General features: G+C 50.1%; 1 protein-coding gene across 1 annotated transcript; it reads left to right on the top strand.

The window, feature by feature from the left end:
- Positions 1-1,603: 1,603 nt before the first annotated feature.
- On the top strand, positions 1,604-11,495 carry METRN (meteorin, glial cell differentiation regulator). Its single transcript, XM_072601297.1, has 4 exons — positions 1,604-1,967; positions 6,398-6,819; positions 8,844-8,903; positions 10,492-11,495. Exons 1-4 carry the CDS (start codon positions 1,870-1,872, stop codon positions 10,806-10,808), a joined length of 897 nt encoding a protein of 298 aa, XP_072457398.1. The 5' UTR covers positions 1,604-1,869; the 3' UTR covers positions 10,809-11,495.
- Positions 11,496-14,724: the final 3,229 nt, after the last annotated feature.

Here is a 14,724-nt window from a genome sequence, read left to right as displayed (position 1 = left end):
GAAGTAGATATCCATTGGCTGAAACTCTTTGGAACCAGGTCAGTGTGAAAGAGATGGAGGAAGAGTAGGATTGTTGGATTTGGACTATGAGATCTAGAATAAGCTAAAGGTCCAGACTTTTCTGTCTGGTGGTTTTTCCACGTTAGGTTGTCAGCTGCTTGACTGAGTTATCAGTTGATCACTCAGAACAAAATCTATTTGGTCAGATAAGACCAAGAAGCAGTTCCCCTTGTCTTACTCCCACAGATAGACAGGATTCATAGGCAGATAGATATAGGAAGAAAGATGTGGCATTTATTAAGAACTGGAACCAGGCTAAACAGTACTGTCTCAGGCTCCCTCCAATGGCTAAGGCCCCCTACCCAGTACTTGATCAAGAGTCACCTGCAAACCAGACAGCAAGTAGTACTTCCAATGTGTGGGGCAATCACCAAGTTATTAAGTTAGTAGGGATAGAATGTGGCCCAGCACTGGAAAGGTTTGCTCAAGCTTTACTCAGCTCAGTTCCTCATTTTAGTCAAGCCCTTCAGATCTGCAACAGAAGGGAGAATTCCAATTACTTCTCTTGGACAGTTCCATTATAAACCTGGCTGACCCCTGTGCAATTTCAGTCCTATCACTTTATCTGCCCCTTAACTTCTGATTCCACTAGCAGTGGGCCTCTTGAGCAAGACACTATGGCAAAGGTGGTTGTAATTTTTCCTCAGGCAAGGGAGTTCAGGCAGATTCTAGGAAAGAATCAGGTTCCCACGATCTGGAACAGCAAGACAGGTGAGGGGGGGGACTGAGAAGGTGTGTCCAGTTTCCCATTGCCCCCTGAGGGTACCACCCTCCCAACTGTTCCTAGGTTGGCTCTCTTACACACCTAGGCCAGGTGGCCCCTTACACTAGCATCCCCGCTGTGTGTGTGTGTGTGGGGGGGGGTTCCCTCCCTAGTCAACAACCTCCCCCCACTTTTCCAGGTTCTCTCGAAAGGGGAGGGGGACACATAACAGAAACCCGTAAACCCTAGCATTATAAGATGATAGGACTGAATGGCTCCCCCTTTCGAGAGCATGGAGTGTGAAGGAGGTGAGGTGTAGAGAGCAGCGATGGTGAGTAGAGAAAAAGGAGAGACGCGGTTGGGGGGATGGGTGGGCCACGGGGTGCTCCCAGAGGTGACGCTTGCTAACGATAATCCTGAGGACCTGAATTCAGTTATTTACCGAGCTTATTTCTAGATCAGGGGAAAAGCTACACACACAGCCCTGGGAGTGAAGCGCGAGTCGGGGGCGGGCGGGCGGTGCCCGGGCGATGGGCCTGCGAAGGCCGGGCACCCACATCTGGCTGGGAGCCCCGGAGTGCCCAGGGCCGCGGGCTCCCCCTTCGAGCCCTCCCTGTAGCCCGATATTGTTCTCCGCTGCGCTCGCCTCGGCTCAGCTCGGCCGGGACCGGCCCCGGCGGGGGCGGGGCGGGGGCGGGGGGCAGGACCGCTCCCACTCCAGCCTCCTCCACCTCCCTGCTCCTCCGCAGCCTGATTGGAGGAAAGTTTCGGGACTGAGCCGTGATTGGAGAGTCCTGTGGGTCCCCGCCTCCTGCCCATCCCTCCCCTAGACGCTGGCATCCCCGGCCCAGGTTGAAAGTGACCGGCGGCGCGGCGGTCAGCGAGGCTCGGGGCTATGGGGCTGGGGGGCAGCGCGGCCGCAGCTCTCGCCGCCCCCGGGCTCTGAAGCGCCTCCGCGGGAGGACATGGGGGCTGCGGTGAGCGGAGGCTGAGGCTTGCGGGGGGCGAGGGTCTGGGGATGCGGCTCCAGCTGTTGCTGCGGCTGCGGCGGGGCTGCGGCTCCTGAGCGCCCCAGGGCCCCAGGGCTCGGCTCCAGCCGCCCGGCCATGCCGCTTCCACCCCTGCTCTGGCTCCTGGGCTGCGGCCTCCTGGCCTCCGCGGCCCTGGCCAGCTACTCGGAGGATCAGTGCAGCTGGAGAGGGAGGTATGGACCCCCCACCCCGATCACGCCCGACCCCGGCTCGGAACCCCCCTCCCCCATCCTCCTTTTCTCGCCTCTATCTCCGTGCCTCCTCCTCCTTCATCCCCTCTTCTGCAAAGGAAACGCTAGGATCTTCACTAATTTTTAGCCCTTTTCCCAGGACTGTAGGAGAGAGAAGAAGGAGGAATATATAGTAACGTGGTTTTATCTAAAGATTGGGGGAAGGAAAAGGTGGGGGGCGCCCCCCCTTCTCTCGAAGCCCACCTTTAGGATCTCCCCTAGCTCAGGGGGGGAGGATCCCCTGTTGGATCCTACGCCTGGTACCTGGAACCAGCGGCAGTGGGCGATGGGGTTTAGTGGGGAGCAGGGGTTTTCGTGGATTGAGTGCTGAGGCATCTCCAAGGAGAGGGCGGGACTGGCAGGCAGGCGGGAGGAGGGAGAAGTCACAAAGTCAGCTTGGTTTTGTCCTAGGATTTTTTTGGCGGGTCCTCTGAGGTGGGCCCCCCCTCTGTTTCATCTCTCCACTACATACATATGCACACATTCTTCTCTCTGTGGGGGAACCTGTCCTCCTTCTCCTGGCATTCTGAAGAACTTAACGCTCCCCTGCACTTGCTCTCCCCCCTAAGGGTCTTTTCCTCCTGTAATTCTCAGGAGCTGAAAGCTAACTCATACAGTCTGCTTCCTAGGGACTGAGGCAGGGGATTTAGGAGTTGTGGTGGTGTTTGGAATGGGCTCTAAATGTCTGAGCAATATGGGGAGGAGAGCTCTGTGGAAAAACTTGGGGCATCACCCTCTAGGAAGGGATAAGACAGAACCCAGAGATGGAGAGGACAGAACCCTCTTTGTGAAGCTGCCATCCTGTTTGGTGCTATGGCTGACTATCCTCATTTTTTTTCAGAATTAGTGTTGGTGAGGAGGGAATTAGCTTTTCCTGTAGGATTGGGTCTTAGGGAGAAGGATCGGAAAAATATGTAAACTGGGTGGGGGGGAGCTGCCCATCTGAAAAGCTGTCACTAGTGAATGGATTCACTTCTCTTTCCTAAGAGAACTTGGGATAGAGGTGACTGTGTTCACCAGAGGGTGTGTGGGAGGGTTGAGGTGAGCAGACTAAAAATGGGGGAGCAAGAAGGCCTAATTTTGGCCAATGCCTTGGCACACTACTGTCTCCCCACTCAGTGCCAGGTAACTCCAGAGTACCAGTTTCATCCCTGAATTGGGGGATGGGAGAAAATAAAACTGGAATCCCTTGCAAACTGATGCCTTCTTGGGCAGTCAGGAAACCTGGAATCCTGCCCCTAATTCAGTGAGTGATCTTGGGCAAGTCAATTTCCATCTCTGTTGGCTTTAGTTTCCAACTCTATAAGGAAAGTGCCTTTAGACTAGAATTTTGAGCTCAGTTTCTTAATTTCAAGTTTGGGAAGCTGGGGGTAGGGGATAGGATAAGGATCACCCAAGCTTCCCTGCTTTCTCATATGGCCAAGGAGTCATTGTAGCCAGAATGGAAAGATACATACTCGTAGTTTCTGTCCTGGGCCTAGACTGCAAACTAATGAAGATCGCCACCTACTTCTTTCCCTCCTTCAGTCCAGTGTGATGCCGATCTGTGAAGATCTTGGGCTTCGATGCTGTCTGCTGGGCCCCTGGGAGGATTAACATTTCAGGATCCACAAATCGCTGATCAAACAACTTGTGGGGCCTGAATCAGCTCTGAGACTGAGCAACTTGAGAGACAAGGCCCGCCCCCCTCCCACCTCCCTCTGAGGGGGCTTAGTACTCTGCACTATGAGCATCTAGAGTGGAAGAGACATTCCAAGGTCATGTAGTCCATCCCCCTGTCTCAAGCCAGGGCATTTTCCTCCCCTTAACTCTTCCTCAAAAGGAGACAAAAGCTGATCTTGGGATCAGGTACCACTCTTTCCCTCTTTCCATTTCTGCATGTACTCTTACCGAAATCCCTCCTGCTGTTACTTAAAACTGTTCCCTGGGAAAACAGCTGTTCTCTGTCCCTCATAAGACAACCTTCTACTGGCTTGAAGGTTCCCGCCTGCTCTGTCTGCCCTACATCTTTTAGCTTCCTGCCATGTCTGCATTGCCTGCCAGCCTCTCCTCATTCTCCTTCCCCCCAATATTCATTTACTGAGCTTTCCAGTCGCCTCATACATTTGTCTGCATCACCCAGTATATCACTATCTATAGCAACTGGTCCTAGCTTGGAGTACAAACCCTAGAGTACAAACCAGGCTAACCTTAACCTGGTTTTAGGAAGTTGGATTATATCGCTTCCAGCCCTAAATAAGGAAACACTTCCTAACAGAGCTGTCCAGAAGTGGAAGGGGCAACTTTGAGTGTGAGGAACTGTTCTGTGGGGGTTTTTAAGTGGAGGTGGGACAATTATGGGTCAGGGCTTTTGGATTGAGGACCGTGATTTCTAGGTGGAATTGGACTAGATGACCTCGGAGTAGAAGATATGGTGCAAGAGAAAGAGTAATGGACCTGAATCTGCAGACTTGAGACCTACCTCCCTGGTTCTGTCATTAACTTGATGGGGAGATAAAGTGCTGGGCCTGGAGTCAAGGAGTCCTGAGTTTTACTAACTGTGACTCTAGGCCATCTACTTAATTGATGTTTGCTTCAGTTTCCTCATCTGTAAAATGGGGATAAAAATAGTACCTGTCTCCCAGGATTGTTGTGAGAATCTAATGAGATAATATTTTAAAGCCCTTTACAAAGCTTAATGTGCCATCTAAATGCTGGCTATTATTGTTAGCTATTAGCTAGTTTTTTTCCCTTCTTTGAACCTCATTTTCTTCATCCTTAAAATCAGGAAGTTTAGCCTCAGAGCCTTAGTTTCCCCTTCTGTAAAGTTCCTTCCAATTCTAATATTTCATGATATTGTAAATCTATGATTGTATTTGCCCAATGACCTGCAAGACAATCTACACTTAGCCTAACAATGAGAACTATCCAAAAACGAAATGGGCTGCTTTGGGATCTAGAGGATGGCAAAGGCTGGATAACCATGGATTCAGTCTAGGGATTCTTGTTCAGACTCAGGTTGGTGAGATAGTCTCTGAGTGAGGTTCCTTTAAATATGGAATTCAGTGATTTTGAGGGTAGAGGAGAAAGTAACAGAGACATGTTAGGTCACTGCCACATGACCTGGCATTGGTCTGAGAAAGCTTTAGGGAGAGGGGAGGGAGAGGGCTAGTGGTTTTTTCTGATAGTTAAGATTCCTGTGGCTTGCTGTGCTATGGTCAGGATTTTCACCAAATCCTACACCCATCCCCCCTACTACATGGATGGGAGCAAATTTCACATAGAATCACAAAATTTCAGCTGTTGGGGAATTTCAAGAGACCCACTAGACTAATCCATTACCTGAAATAACAAACCTCTACACTAAAAGTTCTTGAACCTGGGGTCCATGAACTTGTTTTTTTAATATTTTGGTAACTGTATTTCAATATAATTGCTTTGCTTTGTAATCCTGAACATTTTTATGCATTTGAAAACATTGTTCCAAGAAAGGGTCCATTAGCACTCCTGACAAATGTCATCTAGCATTTGCTTTAAGACCCCATTGAAGGGGAACCCATTATTTCTCTAGGCTGACCCATCGACTTTGGCTAATTTTAATTGATAGAAAGTTGTTCCTTACCCCAAGTTTCTTTGCAACTTTTCATTGCTCCTGATTTGACCTTTTGAAGGTCAAGCACTGTCTTAACTCCCCTGGACAACCTATGCTTACTTGAAGAGCTATTATTTTTCCTCAAGTCATCCCTTCTTCATGTTAAACATCCGTGGTTTCTTCAACTAATGTCCATGTGGCCTGATCTCAAGGCTCAAGGCCTCATTCTGGCAACTTGCCTCTGAACAAACCCCAACTTAACAATGTTTTTTTCTAAAAGGTGGTGTCCAAAATGGAATAGTGTGCTCCATAGTGGTCTAACTGGGGCAGAGGACCGTCATGCTTTCCTCTCCCTAGTCCGTGATGCTGAACCTCTCTCAATCCAGCCTAAAACAACATTGAATATTTTTGCTGCCAAATCACGACAACTCATTTTGAACTTTCATGGTCCACAGCCTTCTCCTCCCCCCCGGATATTTTTCAGACAAAATTGTGTCAAACACAAGATGTCTTTCCATATTGTATTTGTGATGTGTGACAGGGACTAGGGCTAGGGGTCAGAAGGTCTGGGCTCAAGGTCAGGCTCAAGGGTTACCTTCTCAGAGTCTCAGTTTCTACATTTATAAAATGGGGATATTATTAACTCCTGTCTTCCTACTTCGGTGGGCAATTGTGAGACTTCTGTGAGATAATAGATGCGGTAGTGCTTTACAGAAAGTTAGATGGGAAGCGTTGTAGGTGCTGGTGCTGCTTTGTGGGTGTTAAATACTGACCCTCTTTGGTGTTGGGGTTTCCTTGACAGTGGCTTGTCCCAGGAGACGAACAGCGTGGAGCAGCTATCCCTGCATTGTGCTGAAGGCTCCTTGGAGTGGCTATACCCAGCAGGTGCCCTTCGCCTTACTCTCTCCCCCAGGCTGCCCCCAGGCAGTGCTGGAGCTGGCCAGAGTCCCAGGCATATCACAGCCTGCATCAAGTCCTCTGGCCCCTTCCGGGGGGCCCAAGTCTATGTGGAGAGAGATGGACTCCTGGAGCTGCTGTTGGCTGAGGCCCAGGGGCCGCCCAGGGGCCGGTGTGTCAGCTGGCAGCCACAGGAGAGGGTGGCACTGTTCGTTCAGTCTACCCCACATCGGGACATCAGTCGTCGGGTAGCAGCCTTCCGCTACGAACTTCGAGGGGACTGGCACCTGCACCTTCCCCTGTTCACTCACAATCTTAGCATGGAAGGTGAGGATGATCAAAGCCACTCCGGCCTACTAGAGATTAGGCACCTTTCTGCTGACACCATTTATGTACCAATTCCATTGCCCTCCTCTATCTTCCCACAGTCCTTTGAAATTAGGATTGAAACCTGTATCCTAAAGGAAGGTGTTTTTGAGTCAGAGAGGGAGTTATAGAATTTCTGGGTTTTCTTAGGGCCTCAGTTTCCCTTCGCTCTTAAATGGAAAATGATAGTGCTTTGAGATCATTTGACTAAAGATTGAGGAGATCAGACCAGGCTCCTGGCTTTAATTTCAAACCCTCATCTGAATGGTGAGCTGTATTTCTTTCCCTTCACTCCATATGAATTCGTCGTCCCTCAGGTCTTCTACCTGAGAATGGATACTCAGTGTGATTCAAACATCAGACAAGATCAGGAGAAACTGGAGGAGGACTGGAGGAGAAACAGTCACCATGATGACCTGCAGTAGCTGGGATTGCTGGCCCTAGGGAAGAGGTTTTGTGGGGTGGGAGTACTTGGTTGATCCTAAGTGTATGGAGAGTTATTTTGTAAGGGTAGTAGTGAGCAGCAGCTGCAAAAGAAACAGACTTGAACTGTAGCAGAAGGGATTCAGGTTAGACAGAATTTGCTGACTGCAAGTGTTGCCAAGGGAGGCCATGGCATCTACCCTGGATTTGTTTGAGGGAAGTGTAGGCAATGACCTCCCTGGGCTGTTTGGAATACAGTCCAGCTCTTAGGCTGGATGATCTCTCAGACTTCCTCTCAGTCTTAAGATTCAGTGATTGGGCCTTGGGGAGCGTGTGGGAAGCCCTGCCTTGACCCAAGGCCTCCCATTGGGGGGAGGAGGAGTAATTTGAGTCCCCTTCTCCCCTCTGCTTGAAGGGGGAGGGGAAGAAGAACCAGGGTTAGAGTGTGCTCCCTACAGGGGCTGGGGGCCCAGAAGGGGCTGTAGCCCCATGACCTCCCTCCTCTCATCCCTCCGCCAACCCCTGCATGCCGCCAACAAAAGTCCAGTGTACTATCTGTGGCCTGGCTGCCTGGTCTCCATGGTGATACGGGCACTCCCCCGCCATCTCCCCCGCTGGGCAAGGCAGCTCATTCCCATCCTTTGAGAGCCCCATTGCTGGATATGATGGGATTAGCCCCACCCATCTGTTGAGGGGGTGGGAGGTTTAGGGGAATGGGGATAGAGAGGAAAGGATCCTGTTCTCTTCTCTCCAGAGGCCTCAGGTCTTATTCCAAGGACTCATTTTCTAAAATGAAGGCTATCAGGGCACTTTGTGGGCCAGTATCTATTCTCTTTGTTGTTTAGGCCAAACAGAAAGATTGAATGCTCCTTCTAAGGATCTCAGAGCACTTTGTGGGCCTGTATTTATTCTGGTTATGATTTAAGCCGCACAAAGGGATTGAGAGCCTTGTGGCTTCTTTTAGAGGATGAAAGATAGGAGCAAGGGGTCCTGGACTAAAGAAGAGGAACCTAAAACCATATACTCTTATAAGAAATGTAGAAGTTGTTGATTCTGTCACGAGTTAGAAGTTGAAACATATAATGCTATATACATATATGTATACTTGTATGTGTATGTATATGTATTTGAGCTCTATTCATTGAATTCTCTGGAGGTTTTCACAGACATGGCTTGAGAGGCAGCTAGGGCAGAGTAGGAAAAGCATTGACTGGACTAAGTCAGAAGCCCTGGATTCAAATCTGATCTCGACCACTTAGCTAATGGTGTGATTCCCTCCCTATTCCTTGTCTGCAAAGTCTGCAAAAATAATAAACTGTACCACTGAAGCACTATATAAATGGGAGTTATTATCAAGAGAATTTGAGTAGAGCTGGAGGATTTCAGCCCCCAAGACTAGACTATGGACAGTACAGCCCCCCGTGAGGCCTTTTCTTGCCCAAATGACCCTTCCTGCTCTCCAGAGGGGAGGGGTAGTTGGGGGAAGAGAGATGGGTAAGGAGTGGGTAGCCCAGCCCAGCCCAGCCCAGCTGGGGCAGCTCATGCATCCGTCTGTGCCACAGGGACCTGCCGCCCATGCAGTGATGCTGAGGTTCTCATGGCTGTGTGCACCAGCGATTTTGGTAAGTAGTTTTCTGGCCCCTCAGATTTGCTCAGCTCAGTCTGTCTTTTGCCAGTCCCACCCCCATCTTTTCCCAGCTCCTCCTCCCCCCAAACTCCTTTCCCCTTCTCAGGATTATTCTGGGCTTTGATTGGATTCTCCTAGCATCTCCCTTGGCCACTGTCCCCATCCTGCTGGTGTTTGCCCTCTTTCTGCTGCCCTTTTGTCTTAGGTTTCCTGGGAGGGAGAGAAGCTATTTGTCTGGAACCCTCAGTAAGTACAGTCCCTGCTGCTAGAATGGGTCCAACCTTTGATCTATGCCTCTGAGGTGACAGAGGAGGGAGAGTGGATAATGAGTTTGGTGCCAATATAGACTTGGGGATCCTGGAGATAGAGGAAGGACTTAAGGTCCACTGTTCTGGGTTTGGGGAGGCATGAAGAGGGGAGGAATGTGGAGTAGACATCAGCTGAGCTTTATTCTTTTAGTTTACTCATCCAGAGAATAAGAAGGATGCTCAGCCTTCTCAGTGGATCCTAGAGATAGAAGGGTGACGAGCAGCACATCTGAGCTCTGCCTATATATCATAATGTACTTAGGGGATCCTGGGAAGAGGAGCAGGGAGAGCAAAAGAAGTATGATTGCCAGGGGTTCCTATTTGGGATGGGAGATGGGGGGAAGGGCCTGGTCTAATCAGGGTTTGCAGGTTGCCCAGGAGAGTGGGCCCAGTTGCCATGGCAAGCCAGAGAGTTTATTAGTTCCTCTGACAGAAGTCCAGAGACTCTTCAACAGAGTTTGCTGAGGAGAGAAAGCACTAGGGTCAGAGGTCAGATGATCTAGGGGGAGTTTGGGGCACTCAGGGGTGGGAGTAGGAACAGTTTCAGTTGACATGCTGGATGATGAACTCCAACTCCTGCTTATCCCTTTTGGGATTGATCGTCCTTCTAACTTAGAAGAAGGCTGGGATCTCAGCTAGCTACGCAGCTCTACCTCCAGCCTCAAGGCCATGCTGGCAAAGTCTGATGGGGAGAAGATCGCTCAGGTTGTCCTAGTGTCACACTCCTAGGCATGGTTGGGGGGAAGTGAATACAGTTCAAATTGGATTGCAGTCTGAGGCCAGGGGGTTGATGATCAGCTTTTCTGCCTGGAGTCCAGAGACTTCTCAGGGGATATTACTGCAGTTTTATCTATTATATATTATCTACATAGTATTATCCTATTCAATTGAGAACATTGGATTCTCTTCCTGAGCTGAGAAAGCAATGGACTGCCACAGGTGGGGCAGGGCTGGAGAGCAGTTAGTTATCTCAAGTGTCTGGACAGGTTTGTGAAGGGATTCGAAGCCACCAGCTTTTAAAAAAACTCCAAGTTGAAAGAGGGAACTTCTAGCCCCCAGCTCTTCACTAAATCACAACTTCTGTTCAGTTCATCCTTCTATCCCTCCTTATGCTCCCTCTAACCCTATGCCTTTCACTGGCACAGCCCATGACCCTTTTCTTGATCACTAGCTAGCCCTCTGCCTCTCTCGGCCTGGGCACATGCATGTCCTTGTCCCATCTGAAGCTGTATAGCATTACCTGGAGACAGCACCTATTTTTCCCTCTCTTGGCAGTGGTTCGAGGGACGATCTGTGGAGTTACTCATGACCAGGAGCTACAGGAGTCAGTGATCAGCGTCAGCACTCCTCGCATTCATCGTCAGAAGTTCCCATTATTCCAGCCAGCTGAGTCCTCCAGTCAAGTGTCTGGTACCATCCGCACCCCTTTGCGCTGTGGCGTCAGGCCTGGTCCCGGCATCTTCCTCTTCACTGGTTGGAGTCACTTTGGGGAGGCCTGGTTGGGCTGCGCTCCCCGATACCAGGACTTCCGACGCATGTATGAGGCAGCCCAGGCTGCTCACCATAACCCTTGTGAGATGGCCCTGGATTAAGGCTCTCTGAGGTTGGGGAAAAGGCAAGAAAGGACCCCACTTACCCTCTGGTCACTCACTGCTAAGAAGCTATCAGTACCCAAGACTTGCTACCTTGAGCCATCTGTCCAGAGGTGCTGTAAGAAAAAGGAATTGCTTTGATATCCTAGCTTTTGTTTTAGGATTCAGCAAGGTTGACAACTTGCACATTCCAGTGAATCCTGGTTTTTCAAGCGCAGAGTGAATGATGCCAGTCTTGGGAGATGTTAAGTGGGCACACTCTGGGTGAATTAATTTGGGGGGTGAGGTTAGCCTTGGGTAGGAAAAATAAGTCTTTTCTTTGAGATAAGGGATAACCCCTTGTGTAGATCACCCCCACCACTATTACCACCACCAAGGGGACTACCCCAATGGGTAGGTGCAACCTATCTTGCAGATCTTGCTGATCAGAGAGGTCTTAGAGGGGAAAGCTGAACTGACCCATCACCCTAACTTCCCTTTCCAGGTAGACACTGCTGCTAGAGCCCAAGGTACCCCAGCTTGGTGGGCATCTCACCTTGGAAATGACTTAATGGATTGGGTTAGGAAGGGCAGGGATGGGAGGCAGGAAGGTGGAGAAGAGGCCTTGGGTGCACTACAGTTATCCTGATACCAAATGTATGTGCTGACAGTGGTATTTGGGGGGAACTAAACTCTCTGCCAAGTGTACCTGGCTTAGTGGTTTCTTCCTGTTTTCATAGGAGGGTAGGGGCTTGGGGGGAGGGGGTGGGGAAGGTCAGGTGGCTATTTTCCTCCTCTTCCAAATATCCCCTTCTCTGTCTGGGTTCTCCAGCCTGCAGAGTCTATTTGCTGGGGCTTATTAGGCAAAGCTCTTATTCAGTGAAAGGAAGGTTTGGGGGTGGGGGGTAGATTAGGGAGAGTCAGATGCCCTTCCCTTGGTACACCTTATTTATTATGTGCCCCTTCCCACACACCTCATCTCCCCCTGCTTTCCAAGCCCTGATCCTCACTCACAGCCTTGGACATGTTTCTGTTAACCTTTAGCGCTGGTATTTTAGGTGTATGACAGTACACATGTAATGCTGGCCATCCCAGGACACATGCACTCTCTCAAACACAGTTTCTCACACCCACCCACATGCTCCTTGCAAATTCTGTCTCTCTGTCTTTCACACACACACACACACACACACACACACACACACACACACGCACACACACTTTCCTTCTTTATCTTGCACTGAAGTTGCCTCAGTTCTCTCAACTCCTGCATTTTATAGCCGCCCACGATGGGAGCTCATAAATGGGTTAAAAACTCCCACTTCCTGACACACACGGGAGGAGCATCTTCCCCCAGCCACTCTTCTCCATCTCTGAGAACTAAAGCTGGAAGGACGGAGAGATTCCTGGAGGCTGAGCTCACACTGGCCACCATCCAGGAAGGCAACTGAGGGAACAAGGAGAGGAAGATGCTCTCTCTCCCTCCCTCCCTCCTTCTCTCTCTCTCTTTCTCCTGCTCTCTCTCTCTCTGTCTCTCCCTATCTCCATCTTCTGTGTCTCTCCCTCCTGTCTCTGTGTCTCTCTCCCTCTCTTCTCCCCTCCCTCTCTCTGTCTCTCTCAGTTTATGTCTCAGAGAGACAGACCAAGCAGACAAAGTCAGGTTTTCAGAGTTCTAGGTGGTTGGGTTAATCCAAAGTGAGTAAGAATGCCTGGAGAGAGCTTCAAGCACAGAGGGAGGGAGAGAAAAAGGGAAGATTAGCAGAAAGGAGTGAATGTTCCCTAGAAAGAACTGGATCCAAAAGCCTGCCTGTTTCCTTGAGATTTAGAGCATCTTGTGAATGGTATACTGGCCTGAAATTCAGAACTCCTGGAGTTTGTTGGATTTGGTCTCAGCTTTGACTTGGAGTGACTGGTAAAAAGTCATTTCCCCCATTTGGTGCCCAGTCACCCTGTCTGTAAAATGGGGATAGTCATCTTTGGCTCTGTCCCACCTTCCTGGGGATGAATGAGAGGATGTCTGTGATGTGCTGGGAGCTCCTCGGAGGGGGTGGACGTGAGATGAATTCTCAATACCATGGGCGTTCTGTCTTGATACTTGCTAGAGTGGAAAAAGAGGGTTTGCAAGAGAAAATAGGAGAATGAAGGCCTGGGTGGGGAAAGAGGAGCACTGAATTTGGAGGACAGTGTCAGGATGTCTTGTGGATTGAGGAGGGAGGGAGAGGGAGCAAGAGAGAACCCCATCCTTGGCCGAAGCTTGGCCTGTGAGGCAAGGGCTTGCGCCCTACTTTCTGCAGTCCAGCACATTCCAGGGAAGAATGTGCCACTTGTTGCTGAATTTCCTTGCAGGAGCCGGGGAGCTGTTTCACCCAGCTGGGCTAAGGGCTCAGGGCTCTCCTCACCCACCCCCCCCTGCCAGCCCCGGAGGGGGAGCCACACAATGGGGTCTCTAAGGAGATGTTTCCCGCCACTTCCCCCCATTGTCGCTCTTTCTCTCCCTCCCCCATTCCTTCCTCCTTGCTCTTTCAGGCAGATAAAGGGCTGAATTGGTGAATTGGTGGGTTACAAAGAAGAGGCCGCACAAAGCCTGAAAGAGGCAGAGGACTGTGGCTGCTTCCCCTGTCTCTTCCCCCCCCCAAACTATGAAGCCAAAGCCAGGAAGAAGGATGACCCCAGAGTCCCTCTGGTGGCATAGCTGACTTCCTCCCAGTCCCCTGTGACAGGGGGAGAAACACCAGCCCCCCCCTCCCCAGCCCCCCCATGGCTTCTCAAGAGCCTGAATGAGGAGAGTTACTCTTGGAAAAAAAACCAAAACAGCAGCTGGAGTTATTTTGGAGAAAATGCCAGGATCATATATCATATCAAGGTTTCCCTTACCCCTTTCTGAGGCCCCAAGGTACTCAGTTGGTAGAGAGTTGGTACCAGCACAGAGAATTAAGGACAAATTTGTGTGTGTGTGGGGGTGGGGGGGTGGGATGAGTTCATGAGAAGGAATTGGGTGGGGGGGAGGGATAAGGATTGGTATGTGACTGGGACAGCAAGAGATAAAGGGAGGCTCTGCCCAAGGAAGGCTTCCTTCTCAGCAAGCATGGCCTGGGTTCAAGTTTCCCCTCTGAAACATGCTAATGAAAAAGGAGTTCTCTGACTAGGGAGTTGCCTATAGCAGTATTGCTGTTTCTAGACATTAGGGTCTAGAGACTGTCTGAGGTGGTCCCTGAGTGCTAGGATGCAGAGGAGCCCAGCTCAAAATGACAAAACAGGCAGCTGTGTTCTAAAGTAGCTGCAGCCAGGAACCTGTCTCCAAGCCTTTGGGCCAGGGAAGAGTGGCTTCCCTAAATGTCACTGGTTCCAGAGAGGTCAGGGTTCAGGACTAGACTCTGGCCCAACTTGTCTTACGGAGGTGCATCCCAGTGTCTGAAACCATCCTGGTAACCAGTGGCCTTTACTTAGTCTTTTCAAGAGATGGTAGTCAACAAGTATTGGGGAAAGACTTCATAATTTAAGTGAGGACGAGGGTGTTCTCTGGCTAGGACTGAACGAGATTCATTGCTGAAAGCTTGAGGTTGGAGTTAAAGCCTAAAATGACTGAGTTCTCATCTAGCTCTGATGGAAGCAGGGTCACTTTGGGCAAGTCACTTTAACTCCTGTTAATTCCTGATTTGTAAAATGAGGGGCTTAAACTAGTTGATTTATAAGGTCTTTCCCAGCCCTAACCTGATCCCACAGCTCCACCTTCTACCCAAGACTTTTGGTGGCTGCATGCCATAGTGGAGTCAAGAAAACCTGAGTTTCAATCCTGCCCAGGCTGTATGACCCTGGGAGTCACTTTCCATATGTGAAAAACAGAAATACCAGCACCTACCTCAGGGTTTTTCTGTGGACCAAATGAAAAAAAATTTTGTAAAATGCTTTGTAAGCCTTAAGGTGCTATGGGAATGTC

Source organism: Notamacropus eugenii, chromosome 1 (assembly GCF_028372415.1).
Source record: "Notamacropus eugenii isolate mMacEug1 chromosome 1, mMacEug1.pri_v2, whole genome shotgun sequence".
NCBI classification, from domain to species: domain Eukaryota; kingdom Metazoa; phylum Chordata; class Mammalia; order Diprotodontia; family Macropodidae; genus Notamacropus; species Notamacropus eugenii.
This window is presented reverse-complemented; position numbering and strand designations above follow the sequence as displayed.